Source organism: Platichthys flesus, chromosome 20 (assembly GCF_949316205.1).
Source record: "Platichthys flesus chromosome 20, fPlaFle2.1, whole genome shotgun sequence".
Taxonomy (NCBI): Eukaryota; Metazoa; Chordata; class Actinopteri; order Pleuronectiformes; family Pleuronectidae; genus Platichthys; species Platichthys flesus.
The window spans coordinates 9,565,300-9,580,966 of NC_084964.1; the positions used below are offsets into that span (position 1 = coordinate 9,565,300).

The following is a 15,667-nucleotide window of genomic DNA, read 5'->3' on the forward strand; positions in this document are numbered from 1 at the left end:
ATTAATCATACTTGATTTAGGAAACTTCTTATACAGTTAACAGGTTTATAACACAGCATGAGCAAAAATGAATATAACATGAAATACTACACAGACAAGTCACCAGGTTTAAGTACAAAAAAAAAAGAGGCTTTTATTAAGAACCAAGCAATGTCAATGCAAAGTGAAACAGAAGTGAATGCATTGTCCTAAAAATCAAAATTACACCATTATCTCTTCTCCATGCATTACAACTGTTTTAAATCAAACAGAACACAGGACTTTTTTCAAACTGGAATAAATTCTCCTCTTCCTTCAGGAGACGACAGTGCGACAGAACTCAGACCAGCAGTCTCTCAATAGCCGTCTGAACAGACTGAATCTGGGGCTTGAGCTGAGATCCCTCCTTTATGGTGACCGAGGTAGCGATGACGGGACGTGAGACCCCACAGGCCCGGCCCAGGGCCTGCTTGGACCGGACGAACACGTACGGGACGTTCTTGTCCTCGCAGAGCAGTGGCAGGTGGAGGATGATCTCCAGTGGTTCAGCGTCAGCAGCCATCACGATGAACTCGGAGATGCCTCTGTTCAGGGTCTTAGTGGCTGGAATAGGAGAGGTGGTTTTTAGCATCAACATTTCAGCAACTAGGACATATTTCAAATTGCCTTCATTGACAGCTTTCCATTGAATTTAGAAGCCATTCTCCAAACAACCCCCAGTTTCTTTGTTGAACACAAACCACAACTAGACCAATATGGATTTTCAGTTATTTATATGTGAAATAAACCTAAATCCACATACTTTCTGCCTTGTTCTGTACAGTTTTCATTTCAGCAAACAAATATATCAAAGATATCATTAAGTCTGTGAAAGGCTCACATCCGGCCAATGAAGTGGATCTGACCACAACCAGGAAAATCACTGGGATATCTTAGATATCAATGTAGGATGTTGATAATGTGCACTATATTGCTTTAGTACAATGTAGATCACCAACATATACATTTGATGACCGGTATTTGGGTTTTTATACAGATAAATCAATTTTTCATTAAACTGACTCTGTCAAGAAACTTTAACTTCTGAGAGAACTGATATAAAAGAGATGGTTTTCGTTTCAATCATAATTGATAAATGACCAGTTGCGAGTTACAATGACGGGTAGAAGACCCGCAGCGAGGTTGTGCTTGTTGTAGCTGTGGTCACCATGTGGGACCACCACGTTTCACAGGTGATCATATTAGGAGCTTCTGATAGTTAGATTATGGCTGGATGTAGTTCTGTCAGCTCACCCTCGTTGGCTCCCTTCCTCAGCTGCTTGTAGTTGGAGGCTTGCTGCACCAGGTCCAGGATGGTCTTGGTCAGCGTGGCGTCGGCCAGCGGGTAGGCCTTCGGGTTCACTTGAGCTTCAGTCTGCCGATGATAAACACAACAACACAACCACATTACCCACGAGGAAACGCTTTATAATGTGAGCTAGCGGGAAGTTTTTGAGTTTCAGCTCAGTTCGCCGTGCAGCCTGGTCACTTTGGCGTGCTAACGGTTAGCTGGTGAGCTAGCGTGGTGCTTCATTCAGAGCTAACACTCACCATGGTGAAGTGGTTTTCTGCTGTTCCGGCCCTCTCGGCGAAATGCTTCACGGAGGATTGTTGTTTGACGCGCTGATGAAGAGGAGACGAGACGAAAGGTTCGATTCGTGGATAATAGTTTACTGCGATGAGGAAAAGTTTCAGCGCGGAGTTCACATGCAGGAGTCACTACGTTTACTGCACGTGTGGTGTCATGCACATGCGCATTGGCAAGCACAAAAGGAAACGACAGGAAGTACTACTAAGAAAATAAAACACGTTATTATTAGTAGTAGTAGTATCGGTTTATATTGCAATAATCTAAATATAAGAAATGCATATATTTAAACATACATTTTACTGTAGTACAATACTTATATACGATTTTATACATTCTGCTTTTATTTTGGTAAATCGTGTAATCAACGTTGCTTCAATTTTTAGTTTGAATTACTAACCTGTCTCTTTTAATATTATTTATTAGTCATATCTATTAGAGTCAGTTTCGGGAGTTTAAATTCCTGGGGTCAAATTTAACGGATTAAGTATGCTAGTAACTTTGGAGTTAAAATTACAGTAAAATCCGTGTATCGTGTATTACGGTCTTATTATAAACAAATGGGTTACTTTGGGTCTTTTCACCTCCGTGCCAGCAGAGGGCGGGTTCTCGTTGGCTCCGCGGTACTTTGGCGAGCGACGATGGCGCTGTGCATTGTGGGTAGGGCACTTTGAAGGCCGGCCATATTGCTTCATCGTCCTGAGAGAAGGAGAGAGGGAAGATGAAGGGGATTCGGGGAATAAGTCAGCTCTCGGTAAGGACCCATCAAACCTACATGTTGTATTGAAGTATTGGATCAGATGTAAACAGTAGCAGTCGTTCGTTTATATGTGTGTGTGTGAGAGTGAGAGAGAACTCTTGAAAACACGGGGTCGTGTCAGGACGAGCTGCGGTGAGGAGCAGAGGAGGAAGCGGTCAGATGAAGCCTGTTGTGTTACACCAGAGTTATAACGATTCACCATCAGAAGTCCAGTCAAAATACTCATATATTTATATCTAAAACATTTTAATCAAACCAGGATCCTTACAACGGTTAGCTCGAGCTGCACAATAGTTAGCTTCCTGTTTCGGGAGACTTAGCATCATGCCTTCCACAGCTTATACAACTCACCTCACATTGACGTTGTTGTCAGGCTATTAGCTGTCTATTCACGTTAATATTACACACTTGCGTTTTCTTTAACCAAGAGAAACGTTGTTCTTTTTTGAAAACTGAATGAAGGTAATACACTTATATACTATCATCTTATAAACCAGAGATCTGCAGTTTTATTGTTTTATTTATTTATTTTAGTTTGAAATGTAGATCACGTAATATTGTAACACCTTTTCTTGTAAAGACAGACAGGATGTCAAAGACAACAAGCGCCACTCTAGTTAGTAGCTCCCATGCAGCTTTGGATCATTTCTATTTAGTCATGATCTTCATAAGCAGATGGAGTATATCCTGTTGCCTTGGAAATATACTGTAGAGGTTTAAATGTCCAGTCCCCCTAACCTGTTCATGCTGAAAATATTCATCAGCTTATGAAACCCATATGATTTAAATGAAATCTACAGGACAGATATTAATCCTTGGGACAGGTTTGTTTAGTCAGTTATTTGAAATGTGTTCAGGAGCACGTACAAGAACATGGACTTCAGTAGTATCTTGAGCACAATGAATATTGTGTTTTATTTTGTAAGAATCAAAGTTCTTCCTTCCTTTCCAGGAATACTAAAGCCATTGATTGCACTTTTGAAGATGTCAGGGAACAGCAAAATAGTCACTTTGTCTGAGGCGTTAACAACTGTATTTGCTGAGATCTAGAAGACGCCATATATATATATATATATATAACATTCAGGAAACATTCACAGTGATCATAGCGATTCATAATATCAAATAACAATAACAAATAACACCAGATGATAACAAATCTAATATAACTGCCAACATGGCACACTGCATCATTTCTTAATCTTGCATCCTTCTCCAGTGCTTTTACGTCTGGCAACTAGCCGGCATCACATAAGTTGTAATGTTCCGCCTACCAATTTTCTCTGTCTTTCCAGACGAGGCTTTATGCGGCCCAGGCTGCCCGTAAGGTGGAGGCCACCGCGGCTGCCGAACGCGTAAAGTTCAATCCGCAGGATGTGCAGGTCAGTTGTGGTTGACTTTTCATTTTCCTCCACAGAGACGGTTCCATGTGGCTGCCAGAACAGGCCAGTCCCTTGTCCAGCCCCTGGCAGGGCTCAAGCTCTCTCCTGGGGCTGCTCACTCCTACCAGGATGTCCATGTATGTTTTTTATAGGAAAAACATTTTGGTTATGCCTCTAATGTGGTACAGATGCAAAAATAATAGAAAACTAATGTCTCATGGTGAAAAAGTTGATTTGCCTTGCCTGAATAATGCAGAAGTTGTGCGGCTGTTGTGACTGTGTCTTTGCAGAGAACCACCCATTGTGCTGTGCATTTGTAAAAGGTAAACGCGGGTCATGTCTGAACAGGGTTTATGCCTCCATCTGTCCAGGTCACCAAATTGCCCAGTGGACTGGTGATCGCCTCACTTGAGAACTATTCCCCTGCTTCCAAGATCGGAGTGGCTGTCAAGGCCGGCTGTCGTTATGAGACCCCTGAAAACAGTGGGGTCACCCACCTCCTCCGTCTGGCCTCCCACCTGGTATGATTCATTTACAAAGCCTCTTGTCCTCTGTCTTTATTATATATCATTAGCTATTATGCATCTCTGACACGGCACAAGCTGTAATTTACAAACCCTAGTACATATTCCGTATATTGTATATTAATTTGTAGAACACAACAAACATAATGAATACTGGGTTCTTTCTAATCGTAGCATTGAAATACTTTTTCAGACAACCAAAGGAGCTTCAGCTTTCAAGATTTGCAGAGGAATTGAGGCAGTGGGAGGCAGCCTGAGGTCAGTAATCAAGAAAGAAAGAGGTCACGGCAAAACATTCTACACAAGTCTCTGCATTTCTAGCTAAATATTTGTACTTCTCCGCAGTGTGACTTCATCCAGAGAGAACATGATCTACACTGTCGACTGCTTGAGGGATGATATGTAAGTATTTGAATAATAACAATTATGTGATCATATGTTAAAAAGTTTATATTTATAAATCAACAAGCAGCTGATATAGTAGCTGGATTCTTGACTGGCATATTTGGTGAAAAAAGAACATTCGTTTCATACTGTGAGCACAAATGTAAAGTTTCTGGGGAGTCATATCAATAACAGTTTTTTATGCCCTCCTTTTCTCTGTCCTTCTTTTTGTTATTGGTCTGCAGTGACACTGTGATGGAGTATCTGATCAATGTGACCACAGCCCCAGAGTTCCGGCCATGGGAGGTGTCTGACCTCACACCCAGAGTGAAGATGGACAAAGCTGAAGCTACACAAAGCACTCAAATGGGTAGAGGCTTTATTTCCCCCTGCAATGTGCACACAGTCCAATTTTCAATCAGAAAAGGCTTTCTTAAAAGGCCAGATGTTTTACTGCCACAATTAAAGCTCCAATCCTTAACTTCCTCCTCACTGTAAACCAGAGCAGACATGATGGAGCATACAGCATCTAGTTTATTGAAGTTGAACAGTTACTTTCCACAAAAATGTCCTCAAGTGATGAAAATAGATGATATTAGATTCAGTCAGTGTCTCTGGAGTCTCTATCATACAGATGTATTTAGTAGTTTATCAGTTGATATGATCTCTTAGCTTCAACATCATGAACATTGGAGTTAACGATGGTGCCTCTTTCTTTTTTCTAGCTGTGATTGAAGCGCTCCATGAAGCCGCCTACAAGAACGCCCTGTCTAGCTCTCTGTACTGCCCAGACCACATGTTCGGCCAGATCAAGTCTGAGCATGTGAGTACTTCTCATGTGTTTAATCTGTTAAGACTGATTTAATATGAATTCCCACTTTTCTAACATTTGCATTTTCCTCCAGCTGCACCAGTTTGTCCAGAACAATTTCACGAGTGCAAGGATGGCCCTTGTGGGACTTGGTAAGGGACAATCTTAATGGACGTGGACATAAGTGCTCTGTGCGAGAGACCATTAGGTTTATTGTGTTCACCTCTCCTCCAGGTGTGGACCATGCTGTGCTGAGGCAAGTCGGAGAGCAATTCCTCAACATCCGCAGCGGAGCAGGCACCACAGGAGCCACGGCTCAGTATCGTGGAGGTGAGCTGGGACTGTGTCATAAAAAGTTAAAAAAACTTCAGAGCAAAGAAAGTAAGATATTCTATATTACTCCTCCTGTCTCTCTCCAGGTGAGACCCGTATGGCCAGCCTCGCCAGTTTGGTCCACTCAGCGGTGGTGAGCCAGTCAGCAGCGGGAGGCACCAGTGAGGCTGTGGCCTTCAGTGTGCTGCAGCATTTACTGGGAGCTGGTCCACATGTCAAGAGGGGGTCCAATGCTACCAGCAAACTGATCCAAGGTGTTGCAAAGGCAACTGCTGACCCCTTTGACGTAAGTGGTTTGTCAGCTCATCATAGAAACTTAATAAAAGACTACAGGGCTTTCCCTGGCATAACGTGGAACCCTGGAAGTAACAAGAGTGTGTGTTTGCATGTTGCCATGTTACCCATATTTGCAACAGTGAGAGTTTTTTTTAAAACACAGGCAAACATGTGAAAACCTGTTTTTTATTTTACCCATGAACAAGTGGCTTAACAAGTCCCCCCCCAACGTTTGGTCTTTTTTGAACAGGTCACTGCTTTTAATGCAAGCTACTCCGACTCTGGTCTGTTTGGGGTCTACACCATTTCCCAGTTTGCAGATGCTGGTGATGTGAGTATCCCACAGTCACAGCAGGAGTTTACCACCACAACCTAATCTTAATACAAAGGAGTGAAATACTGTATTCTGACTTGACCTCTGCAGGTGATCAAGGCAGCTGTTGCCGAGGTGAAGAATGTCGCTGATGGTGGAGTCACAGCTGCCGACCTCACTCGGGCCAAGTAAGACACAAAGATAGATGATCAAGACAATGTGGACAAAGTCGATGTTTCTATATCTGTTGACTGTAAACACCACTGAAATGGGGTCGTTTTCATATCCATGGCTATCATTTGAGCATAAATTAGCCTTATCTGCTGTTCTTTTTTTCTCTATATTAGATATTGTCCTTACTCAGTTTGAACTGTTGTGGCTGATGTTGGAACTGTCTTGTTGCCCCTCAGGGCTCAACTGAAGGGGCATTACCTGATGTCCCTGGAGACTTCAGAGGGTTTCCTGGAGGCTCTGGGCACTCAGGCTCTGGCTGAGGGATCCTACGTCCCCCCAGAGGAAATCCTCAAAAACATTGACAACGTCTCCTTGACTGATGTCTCCAATGTAAGACATTTGATTAAGTACATAGATAAATCAGTCAGTAATCATATGATGGGTTAAAAGTTTATTTAATGCAATAGAAGATGCACTTTTTTTTTTACACGTTTTCTCACATTTGCAGGCAGTTGCATGTTAACCAGGATTCAATGTAGGGTGTTGTATAAAGAGATAATTTGGCCCCAAGATGACCATTTTAACTGTATTTATTATATTTTCTGTGTTTCATTTCAAGGCTGCCAGCAAATTTGTGTCTGGAAAGAAGACTATGGCGTCCAGCGGCAACCTCATAAACACACCCTTCGTGGACGAGATCTAAAGCTGTCACCTCGTACCTCACCCATCTATGAGGACAAAGCAAATTTTGTCCCCTCCATATTCCGCCAGGAAGTCTTCTCCACTCTTTACATTGCTGTTGTATTGAGCGCTATAATGCCGTAACAGCACTGGTTGTTCATTGGTGTTGTCACAGTATAAAGTCGATGCTGCCCTGGCGCATCACAATGTCGTGCTCCACTCATCTGTCCACATTTACTGTACAGCTGATGTAAAATAATAAATAAATTCTATCTACCATTCACAGTGGTATGAATTCTATTGATTAAATCCCTATCGCGCCGGTGCTTGGCTGTTCACACCGGACACTGAAGCGACGCTGGACCGCCGGGCAGCGATAATAATATCACCCGTTGATCCAGTAGATTAAAATCATATACTTACTTGTTGCTCCAACATTAAGCAACAGCGTCCCAACATGTGTCCTCCTTGGAGTTGTCTTTATACAACATGTTCCGAGGATCATACAACACTGTACTTCTCCACTTCAATTATTAATTTCATGTCATCCATGTTGAAGAACTTCGCTGTTTGCTCCGTTAAATGTCGGGTGTCCAGGGTAAATTACGTATTCTCCACTCAAGCCTATGTGGAGAATACGTAGGCCCCCCCCCCCCCCCTCTCTCTTTTTATCTGTATCACTGCTTGTGTGGCTGTAGTGGATGGGCAGAGGGGGACATTTAATAATGTCATTGGTCAAATTAAAACTCCAGGACAACAGAAGGGGACTTCAAAGTATGGGATGCATATTTGATCATTTATATCATATACAATATGTCATCAATATAGTTTAAATTTGTTTATCAGTGTGTTTCCTGGTGCGATACACTCGCGTCAAGTGCGAAAAATAGAATCGACACCGAAACGATCTCTGCACGGCGCGAGGCAGCCTTGACGCAGCGCGGTGCTTCAGCCTCCGGTTTGAACCCGGCGTTAGTAAATAACTCACAATGCGTTGCTTAACATACGTCACATACTACGTTGCTCTGATTGGTTGTAGGTCTATCCACTTGAGCGAAGAGGAATTTTATTTCCTGGTCAGTTGAAACGCCCCATAATCACAGCCCAATGGAGCGGTCTCAGACTCACATTCTGACTAGAATTGTGAGTCTGCCAACGTCAGGCTACTTATTTCGGTTAATTTGTGTAGAAAGTGCGAGTCTTGATTTCCGTGCCGGCCCTTTTTGCGTCGAATCTGCTATCGGGGGCAGTTAGGAGACAAGGATCACTAGCAGCAAGGATGGTGAGAAATCTGAGGATAGAGATAAGATGGAGATACAAGTCCCGTCTCCTTTCAGTACTCATGGGGTATGACTCAAAAACAAGATGGACAAACAATATCTGTAGTTTACAGCCGCCATTGTAGTTACTGTCACCTCCCCCAGTCTGTCCCCCACCACCCCCAAACTACCCCGAAACTCGAGACCAGCCAGGTGAGATGACAGCTCACCAAAACCAGGATGAATAAGACTAGAGGTCCGGACAACAAGGTGTGTGTGGAGCAGCTGTCAAGTGTGTTTATAGCTGTCAGGTGTGTTTATACATCTACACAACCTCTCGCTGAGGATGCCCAGGATCTGGAAGACATCTCGCATTGTCCCTGTGCCCAAGACGGAACGTCCCAGTGCTGCAGACGTCTTGGGCCCGGTGTTTTTAATGTCACCTTTAAGAGGATCGTCCCCCCCCCCCCGCACCTCGGGCCCAAAGAATGGACAAATTGCACATGAACACAACTCTCATCCCAGCTCCATATTGCCTTTTTATTTTTTTTAAATAGCCTTGTGTTTATATAGAATTATCCCTACTTTTGTTTATATTTCTATATTTACTCATATTTTTGTCTCACTATATTTTCCACTTGAGCTGCTACTTTCTTTATTAACATCGACCTGCAGCGATGGAGAGCCCCTGTTCTCCACCATTTTAGACCTATGCATGCACGAGTTCCAAACCCACTAAGAGAAGTGAACTGAACATCTAGTATTCATTCTATCCTCATCAAGGCAGAATATTGGTGTTATAGTGAGCAGCTTTAAGTAGCACTCTATATCTCCACTCAGATTTCCATGGCTGTGCCCAAACAAAGGTCAACAAAAATTCTTCAAGTTTATGTTTCCTTGAAAAACAAACAAAATCGGTATAAATAAAAATTTAAAACGCTATCTATATCTATGTAGATATAGATATCAGTGTCTGTATATTTGTATTTGCATGTGTGCAGGCATACAGGTGATTCATATATTTTATGTAGGGATATGTTTAAACGTAATCAATGTAAACAAATCTATACCCACAAACATATAATAGAAGAGAATAAAATGTGATATATATAGAGTCTGACATTTGCATACCTGGAAAACCAAGCGAACCAAACTGGTGGTGCATGCACCGGCATAAACTGTGGTTCCATGACTCTTGCATGTGAACATCTGGAACCGTTCTCCGGCTCTGCAGGAGGACGTATCTAAGACACTTTCTTGTGCTGCTGTGTCATTTGTGAATTTCCTCTACAGAGGATAAATTAAGGTACATCTTATCTTACCTTATCTTAAATACATCAACATGAGCAAGACATTTTGTTTTTTATCGTTTTATTTGGTGCGATACTTTCATTGTGAGGACATTATTATTTTTTATGATGGTTTGAAATCAAATTGTAAATCCCTCCATTAACCTTGACAGTCCTCACAGAAGGTGAAGAAGGTAAAGTCAGCTCAGTTGCTGGAGGATGTTGGCGCAACTGACTTCTTCTGCCTCCTTGACAACCACACAACGTTGCAGACTCTGTCTTTTCATGCAGCCCCGTCTCCTTGGGTTTGGGATCATGGAGACCATTGGAGAGTGAGCTCAGTTCTGGGAAACATAAGGTTTATAGCATTGGAAGACCTCATCACAAGTAACCCTGAACTTCTCCAGCTCTTCTTGGAGATCTTTCTTCTTCTTCTTTTCCTCCTGGAGCTCGGTTTTCAACTTCTGCTGGTTGGTTGCATGACTTTGGCAGACCTCGTGATGAGAAGCTTTGAGTTTCTCCAGCTCTTCTTGGAGAATGTTCTTCTTCTTCTTCTCCTCCTGGAGCTCGATTTTCCACTTCTCCTGATTGGTTGCATGACTATGGCAGACCTCGTGACAAGAATCGGCGAGATTCTCCGGCTCTTCTTGGAGAGAGCTCTTCATCCTCTTCTCCTCCTGGAGCTCACTGTTTACCTCCTCCTGGTTGGTGGTATGACTTTGGAAAACCTCGTGAAAAGAAGCTTCAAGCTTCTCCAGCTCTTCCTGGAAATCGTTATTCTTCTTCTTTTCCTCCTTGAGCTCGGTTTTCAACTTCTCCTGATTGGTTGCATCACTATGGCAGACCTCATGACAAGCTTCAAGATTCTCAAGCTCTTCTTGGAGACCGTTCTTCTTCATCTTCTCGTCCTGGAGCTCGGTGTAGAACTCCTTCATGTTGGTTGCATGGCTTTTGCAGACCTTGTGACAAGAAGCTTCTAGATTATCCAGCTCTTCTTGGAGAGAGCTCTTCATCCTCTTCTCCTCCTGGAGCTCACTGTTGACCTCCTCCTGGTTGGTTGTATGACTTTCGAAAACCTCACGAAAAGAAGCTTCAAGCTTCTCCAGCTCTTCCTGGAAATCGTTATTCTTCTTCTTCTCCTCCTTGAGCTCACTGTTGACCTCCTCCTGGTTGGTTGTATGAATTTCATAAACCTCGTGAAAAGAAGCTTCAAGCTTCTCCAGCTCTTCCTGGAAATCGTTATTTTTCTTCTTCTCCTCCTTGAGCTCGGTTTTCAACTTCTCCTGATTGGTTGCATGACTTAGGCAGACCTCGTGATGAGAAGCTTTGAGCTTTTCCAGCTCTTCTTGGAGATCGTTCTTCATCTTCTTCTCCTCCTGGAGCTCGGTTTTCAACTTCTCCAGGTTGATTGTATGACTTTGACAGACCTCGTTATAAGAAGCTTTAAGGTTCTCCAGCTCTTTTTGGACAATGTTCTTTTTCATCTTCTCCTCTTGGAGATCGCTGTTGAACACCTCCTGGTTGTTTGCATGGTTTTGACAGACCTCATGAAAAGAAGCTTCTAGCTTCTCCAGCTCTTCTATGAGATCGTTCTTCTTCTTCTTCACATCCTGGAGCACGGTTTTCAACTTCTCCAGGTTGGTTGTATGACTTTGACAGACCTTGTGATGAGAAGTTTTGAGCTTATCCAGCTCTTCTTGGAGAATATTCTTCTTCTTCATCTCCTCCTGGAGTTTGGTGTTGAACTTCACCTGGTTTGTTGAGTGACTTTTGCAGGCAATGTGATTAGAAGCTTTGAGATCCTCCAACTCTTCTTGGAGAATGTTATTTTTAGTCTTCTCCTCCTGGAACTCAGTGTTGAACTTCTCCTGGTTCATGATGTATGCCACCTTCAGCTCCTGGTAATCTTTCTGAAGATCTTTCATGTTCTTCCTCTTGATGGTGTTATTTACCTGAGAGGCGATCTTTGTGGCTTTGAGTTCTTCTGGATTGCTGTACTTTTGTAACAGCTCCAGCTCTTGCCCTGTTGTCCTTTCTCGGTTCATGGACATTTCCTTCAGCTTTTTTTGTTGAAACAGCTCTCGTTTGAGCTCCTCCAACTCTTGGCCCAGTTGGATCCTCCAGTGGTACTCTGTTCTGAGGTTTGCATTCTCCTTGGCCAGCAGGTCTATGAGGTAGCTTATTTGACCAGACATACAATAGGAGTTCTGCAGAATCGTAGCTGGGTCTTGAATAGTCGCCATGTTTTGGTGAAAAAAGCCGCTCATGACTGGTTTTAATGTACTAGCTTGAAATAGAAAGTTATAATTATTCTGGACAGATTTCTGATTAAGTAGAAGTTTATCCCTTTCATCTTATTTTGCTATGAAGGAACCATCAATGGAACCTTTTAGATCAAGGGCATGAGCCTTCAATATATAGAACATTGAATTTATCTTTAATCTGTTTGTGATCTTAGTGAGTCCTTTTACTTTACATGTATTTTTGGGTCTTTTTATAACCTTTACTGTTTTTTTTTATAGGACATAGGCTTAGTTGTGAAAAGGGAACAGAGAGAAGGGGGTAGGACGTGCATTAATGGCTGCGGGTTGGAGTCTAAAGGGCGTCTGCGGGTTGAAGGTGCCGGAACATTCCATTTATTCCTTGATTTCTTTATTTTTACATGTTTCCTTTCAATAGTCATATTTCATCACAAAATGCAAAAATCTAGATTAATAATCATGGATTCCACAAGTCCCCTAAATGTTTTATTATTCTCAAAAAGAGCCATGAATAACTCTCTGTGAAATCAGTGAAAATGTAAAATAAATCTTTTGTCTCACATTGTTTAAGACAATGAAATAAAACTGTGAATCCACAATTACTGCTGGTTAGAAAAGTCTTAAATATTCAAAAATATTACATACAAAGTCTTATTTATATTTAGCTATCTATTCTAATGTTCATATATATATTTGCCAATATATTGGTATATTTAATTTTTACTCCCCACTATCAACATTGCCATCTACACCACGAGTCCACACAGGACGGGCTCTCAGGTTTTAGTTTTTGCGGACAGAGCAGGTAAATGAGTCAGTTCGGGTCTAGCCCTAACCTTAAAACCAATTCTTAACCTTCAAACAGTCCTTTGAATTTGTGAGGAGCAGACAAAATGTCCTCATAATTATGGTATTGGACCAAAATTTGGCCTCATAACTATAGATAGACATGCACACGTTTTTCAAAATGATGAATCTGACCCGGGACAAACGAGAGCCCTTTAAATCTCCACGATGGAGGAGGCAGAGCGAGATTTGAGGCTCCATCATATCTCTGTTTTTCAAATAATCTGTTTTCTCAATTCTTTTGACAATATTTAATTGACAGAAAAACCCGTCAATGATATGAATTTCTTTAATGTATCATATAGAGTAGCAGGGCTTCATCTGATTGGCCAAATATATTGACACGCAGAGTGTGAATGCGTGGCCCATCGAACACCATCTATCGCAGTTTTGCCGTCTACACAAACTAGGGCTTCGTTGTAGCACTAACGGGGCCGAGCCCAGGCAATTTCTGTTGTGGTCGGTAAAGGATAAACGCTTCACTTCCTGTAGCCAGTAGGTGGCGCTGTGGTTTTAAGCTGCGGCTGTGAGCATTCACAAATGAAATGGAGGATGCAGCTCCAGGAGATGAAATCACAGGCTGTGCACGTTAATGGATTGTGAGGCACAGTTGGATAGAATTCGATTATTTGTGTGTTTAATGCCGAGGACACATACAATGAGCTAATATGTTTTTGGTCTGATTAATTAAAAAAAGTGAGGCACTGTCTCACACACACACACACACACACACAGGTAGCACTTAAGAGTTCTGGGTTTTGTGTAGTTTTTAATGCTGCCAGGTGGTTTATGATAAACTTGAAATTTGGATGATGAGCGTTTTAGTGGAAACTCCATTAAAATGTCCTCTCTCATTTATTTGACAGATGAAATCCGCCTCCACTCGGACTCTTAATGTGAAGAGTGTTCACCGCTGCTGCGAATGTCGTCTTTTATTGTGTGAATATCACTCTGAAGTGTTACTTTGATATTTGTAAACGACTTCAAACTTCTCCTGATGCGTTGTCCTCGAGTTTCCAGAACGGACTAACGTGAGACGACACAGTGAATCTCAGCTGCTCTTTGATCTGCTCGTCCTCTCAGAGTCGTCATCACAAACAGATCAAAGCCTGTTGTTTACTTTAGTCTGTTGTTTACTTTGGGGCTCCATATTGAAACATAGAGCTGTTCAGGCTTGGACTCTAATCAGGAGACAGAAGTTTGGTAGTGATAGGACAATGCAGAGTGGAGTTATAACAACACCGTCTCCTTTGGCGAAGGACCATCCTTCGCCACAAATCAATGTTTACACGGTTAGAGGAAATGTCACAATTCTGACCTTGATCCAATGACTTGACTGAGCTCCTTTGAGCTGTATTTCGTAAAGCAGCCAGGAGCAGTTCATCAAAGTATAAAACATGTCACTTCCTGTATTCACCAGGGGGCGCTTTGTTTTCAAGTCTTAATTTCTGTGTAGATGTCATCAGGCCGGGACACTTGTCTTACATGTCTAGTTTGGACTTGATTGGGCCGTGAGGGTCCGAGATACAGAACCTCGTGTTTTGATGGCGTTTAATCAAACTTTGACGCCACGCCACTGTCACACGGTGTGACGACAAATAGATCTTTAAATCAATTTTTATCTCCATCTTGTTGGGATGACACTCATCTTAATTTGAAGTTGATATGATGAAAGCCCTGGGACAAGTATGTCAAAGTATAAATGGTGAAAATGGTCAAGATGGCTACTATATGGAAAATGGCCGGCTCCCGTGGTGTTTTTCATAATGCCCTTTGAGACTTTTATTTCTGACTGGTCGCGATACACCTATGTTCCGCTTTTGGTGAAGATCGGTCAAAGGGAAACCTAGAGGCTATTTCCAGGGGGCGCTGTTGAGCCCTTTTTCCGCGCCCAATTCAAATTACTCCAGAATACAAAAATATCCGTAGACCTTGAATTTCCTTTTTGAGCATTTCTAGAAAAATCTTTAAATTTCAATGGGGCCTCCCACCGTTCGGGGCTCGGGCCCTAATCAGAATATTTCAGTTTATCATCCTCTGTTCTTATTTCGTAGCCTGGATGCCAGACGAACTTAGCCCTGCCCACAACATTTGAGGTCGGGAAGTTCGGTCTGGAGTCGCTCCGTTGGGGAGAAGTTATGCCCGACCGGGCCAATCAGATTGTCAGGGCGGGCTTTATAGATGATGGACAGATGATCAACGGTAACGTAATCAACCACGTCATCAAAGTGCCCTTGGGTTGAATTCGTTTTCAACAAACATGCCTGCCGCTGGAGAGCTGAGATGTGTAGATGCTGCCATTGAGTCTGTTTTAGAAGACATCGACAGAGCATTAATTTTGAAAGAGGAACAGAGAACGTGGAGGCAGCCGACTAAATTGTGTCAATCAAAGGTCCATTGACTTGCTGGCTCTGGAGCTTTCAGCCTTATTTAGGTAAGAACATGCAATCAAGGAAATGTTTAGGAGAAGTCCAAGAAATGCTATGAAGTCGAGGATCAGTTTTAAAATCATCTCTTTCAACACTAATGATTTTCAAAGCTAGTGGCGAAAGAGCCGTGATGTGGCTGAAAGCTCCAGAACAACAAGTAAGTGGACAGTTGAGTGTAGAAGAAGCTCACAGAAAAGAAAGGTGTCAATTTGAATGAGCATGAAGATGTTACTGCACAATCTGTGCTCTTCCCTGCAGCTCACTGAAATGATTGCATAATTTATGGAGATGCCAGAGGTGGCAGGAGTTGCGGATATTCTCGCGAGAGTTGGCTGCTAC

The 15,667-nt window shown here is 42.5% G+C and overlaps 2 protein-coding genes across 3 annotated transcripts; one reads left to right on the forward strand and one right to left on the reverse strand.

Moving 5' to 3' along the window:
• Window positions 1-102: 102 nt before the first annotated feature.
• snu13b (SNU13 homolog, small nuclear ribonucleoprotein b (U4/U6.U5)) lies at window positions 103-1,771 on the reverse strand. The gene is made up of 3 exons (XM_062378816.1): window positions 1,570-1,771; window positions 1,273-1,393; window positions 103-582 (listed from the first exon to the last, which is right to left on the reverse strand). Exons 1-3 carry the CDS (start codon window positions 1,570-1,572, stop codon window positions 320-322), a joined length of 387 nt encoding a protein of 128 aa, XP_062234800.1. The 5' UTR covers window positions 1,573-1,771; the 3' UTR covers window positions 103-319.
• A 490-nt stretch (window positions 1,772-2,261) lies between these two features.
• On the forward strand, window positions 2,262-7,525 carry LOC133931566 (cytochrome b-c1 complex subunit 2, mitochondrial). Of its 2 annotated transcripts, none has more exons than XM_062378471.1 (14): window positions 2,262-2,360; window positions 3,662-3,748; window positions 4,120-4,269; window positions 4,466-4,530; window positions 4,618-4,674; window positions 4,902-5,026; window positions 5,382-5,479; window positions 5,562-5,619; window positions 5,702-5,797; window positions 5,887-6,086; window positions 6,327-6,407; window positions 6,501-6,577; window positions 6,800-6,953; window positions 7,183-7,525. In XM_062378471.1, exons 1-14 carry the CDS (start codon window positions 2,328-2,330, stop codon window positions 7,264-7,266), a joined length of 1,365 nt encoding a protein of 454 aa, XP_062234455.1. In that variant the 5' UTR covers window positions 2,262-2,327; the 3' UTR covers window positions 7,267-7,525. The 2 variants fall into 2 exon arrangements, with proteins under 2 accessions (XP_062234455.1, XP_062234454.1); XM_062378470.1 differs by lacking the exon at window positions 3,662-3,748 and adding an exon at window positions 3,784-3,885 and having other exon boundaries at window positions 2,271-2,360.
• Window positions 7,526-15,667: the final 8,142 nt, after the last annotated feature.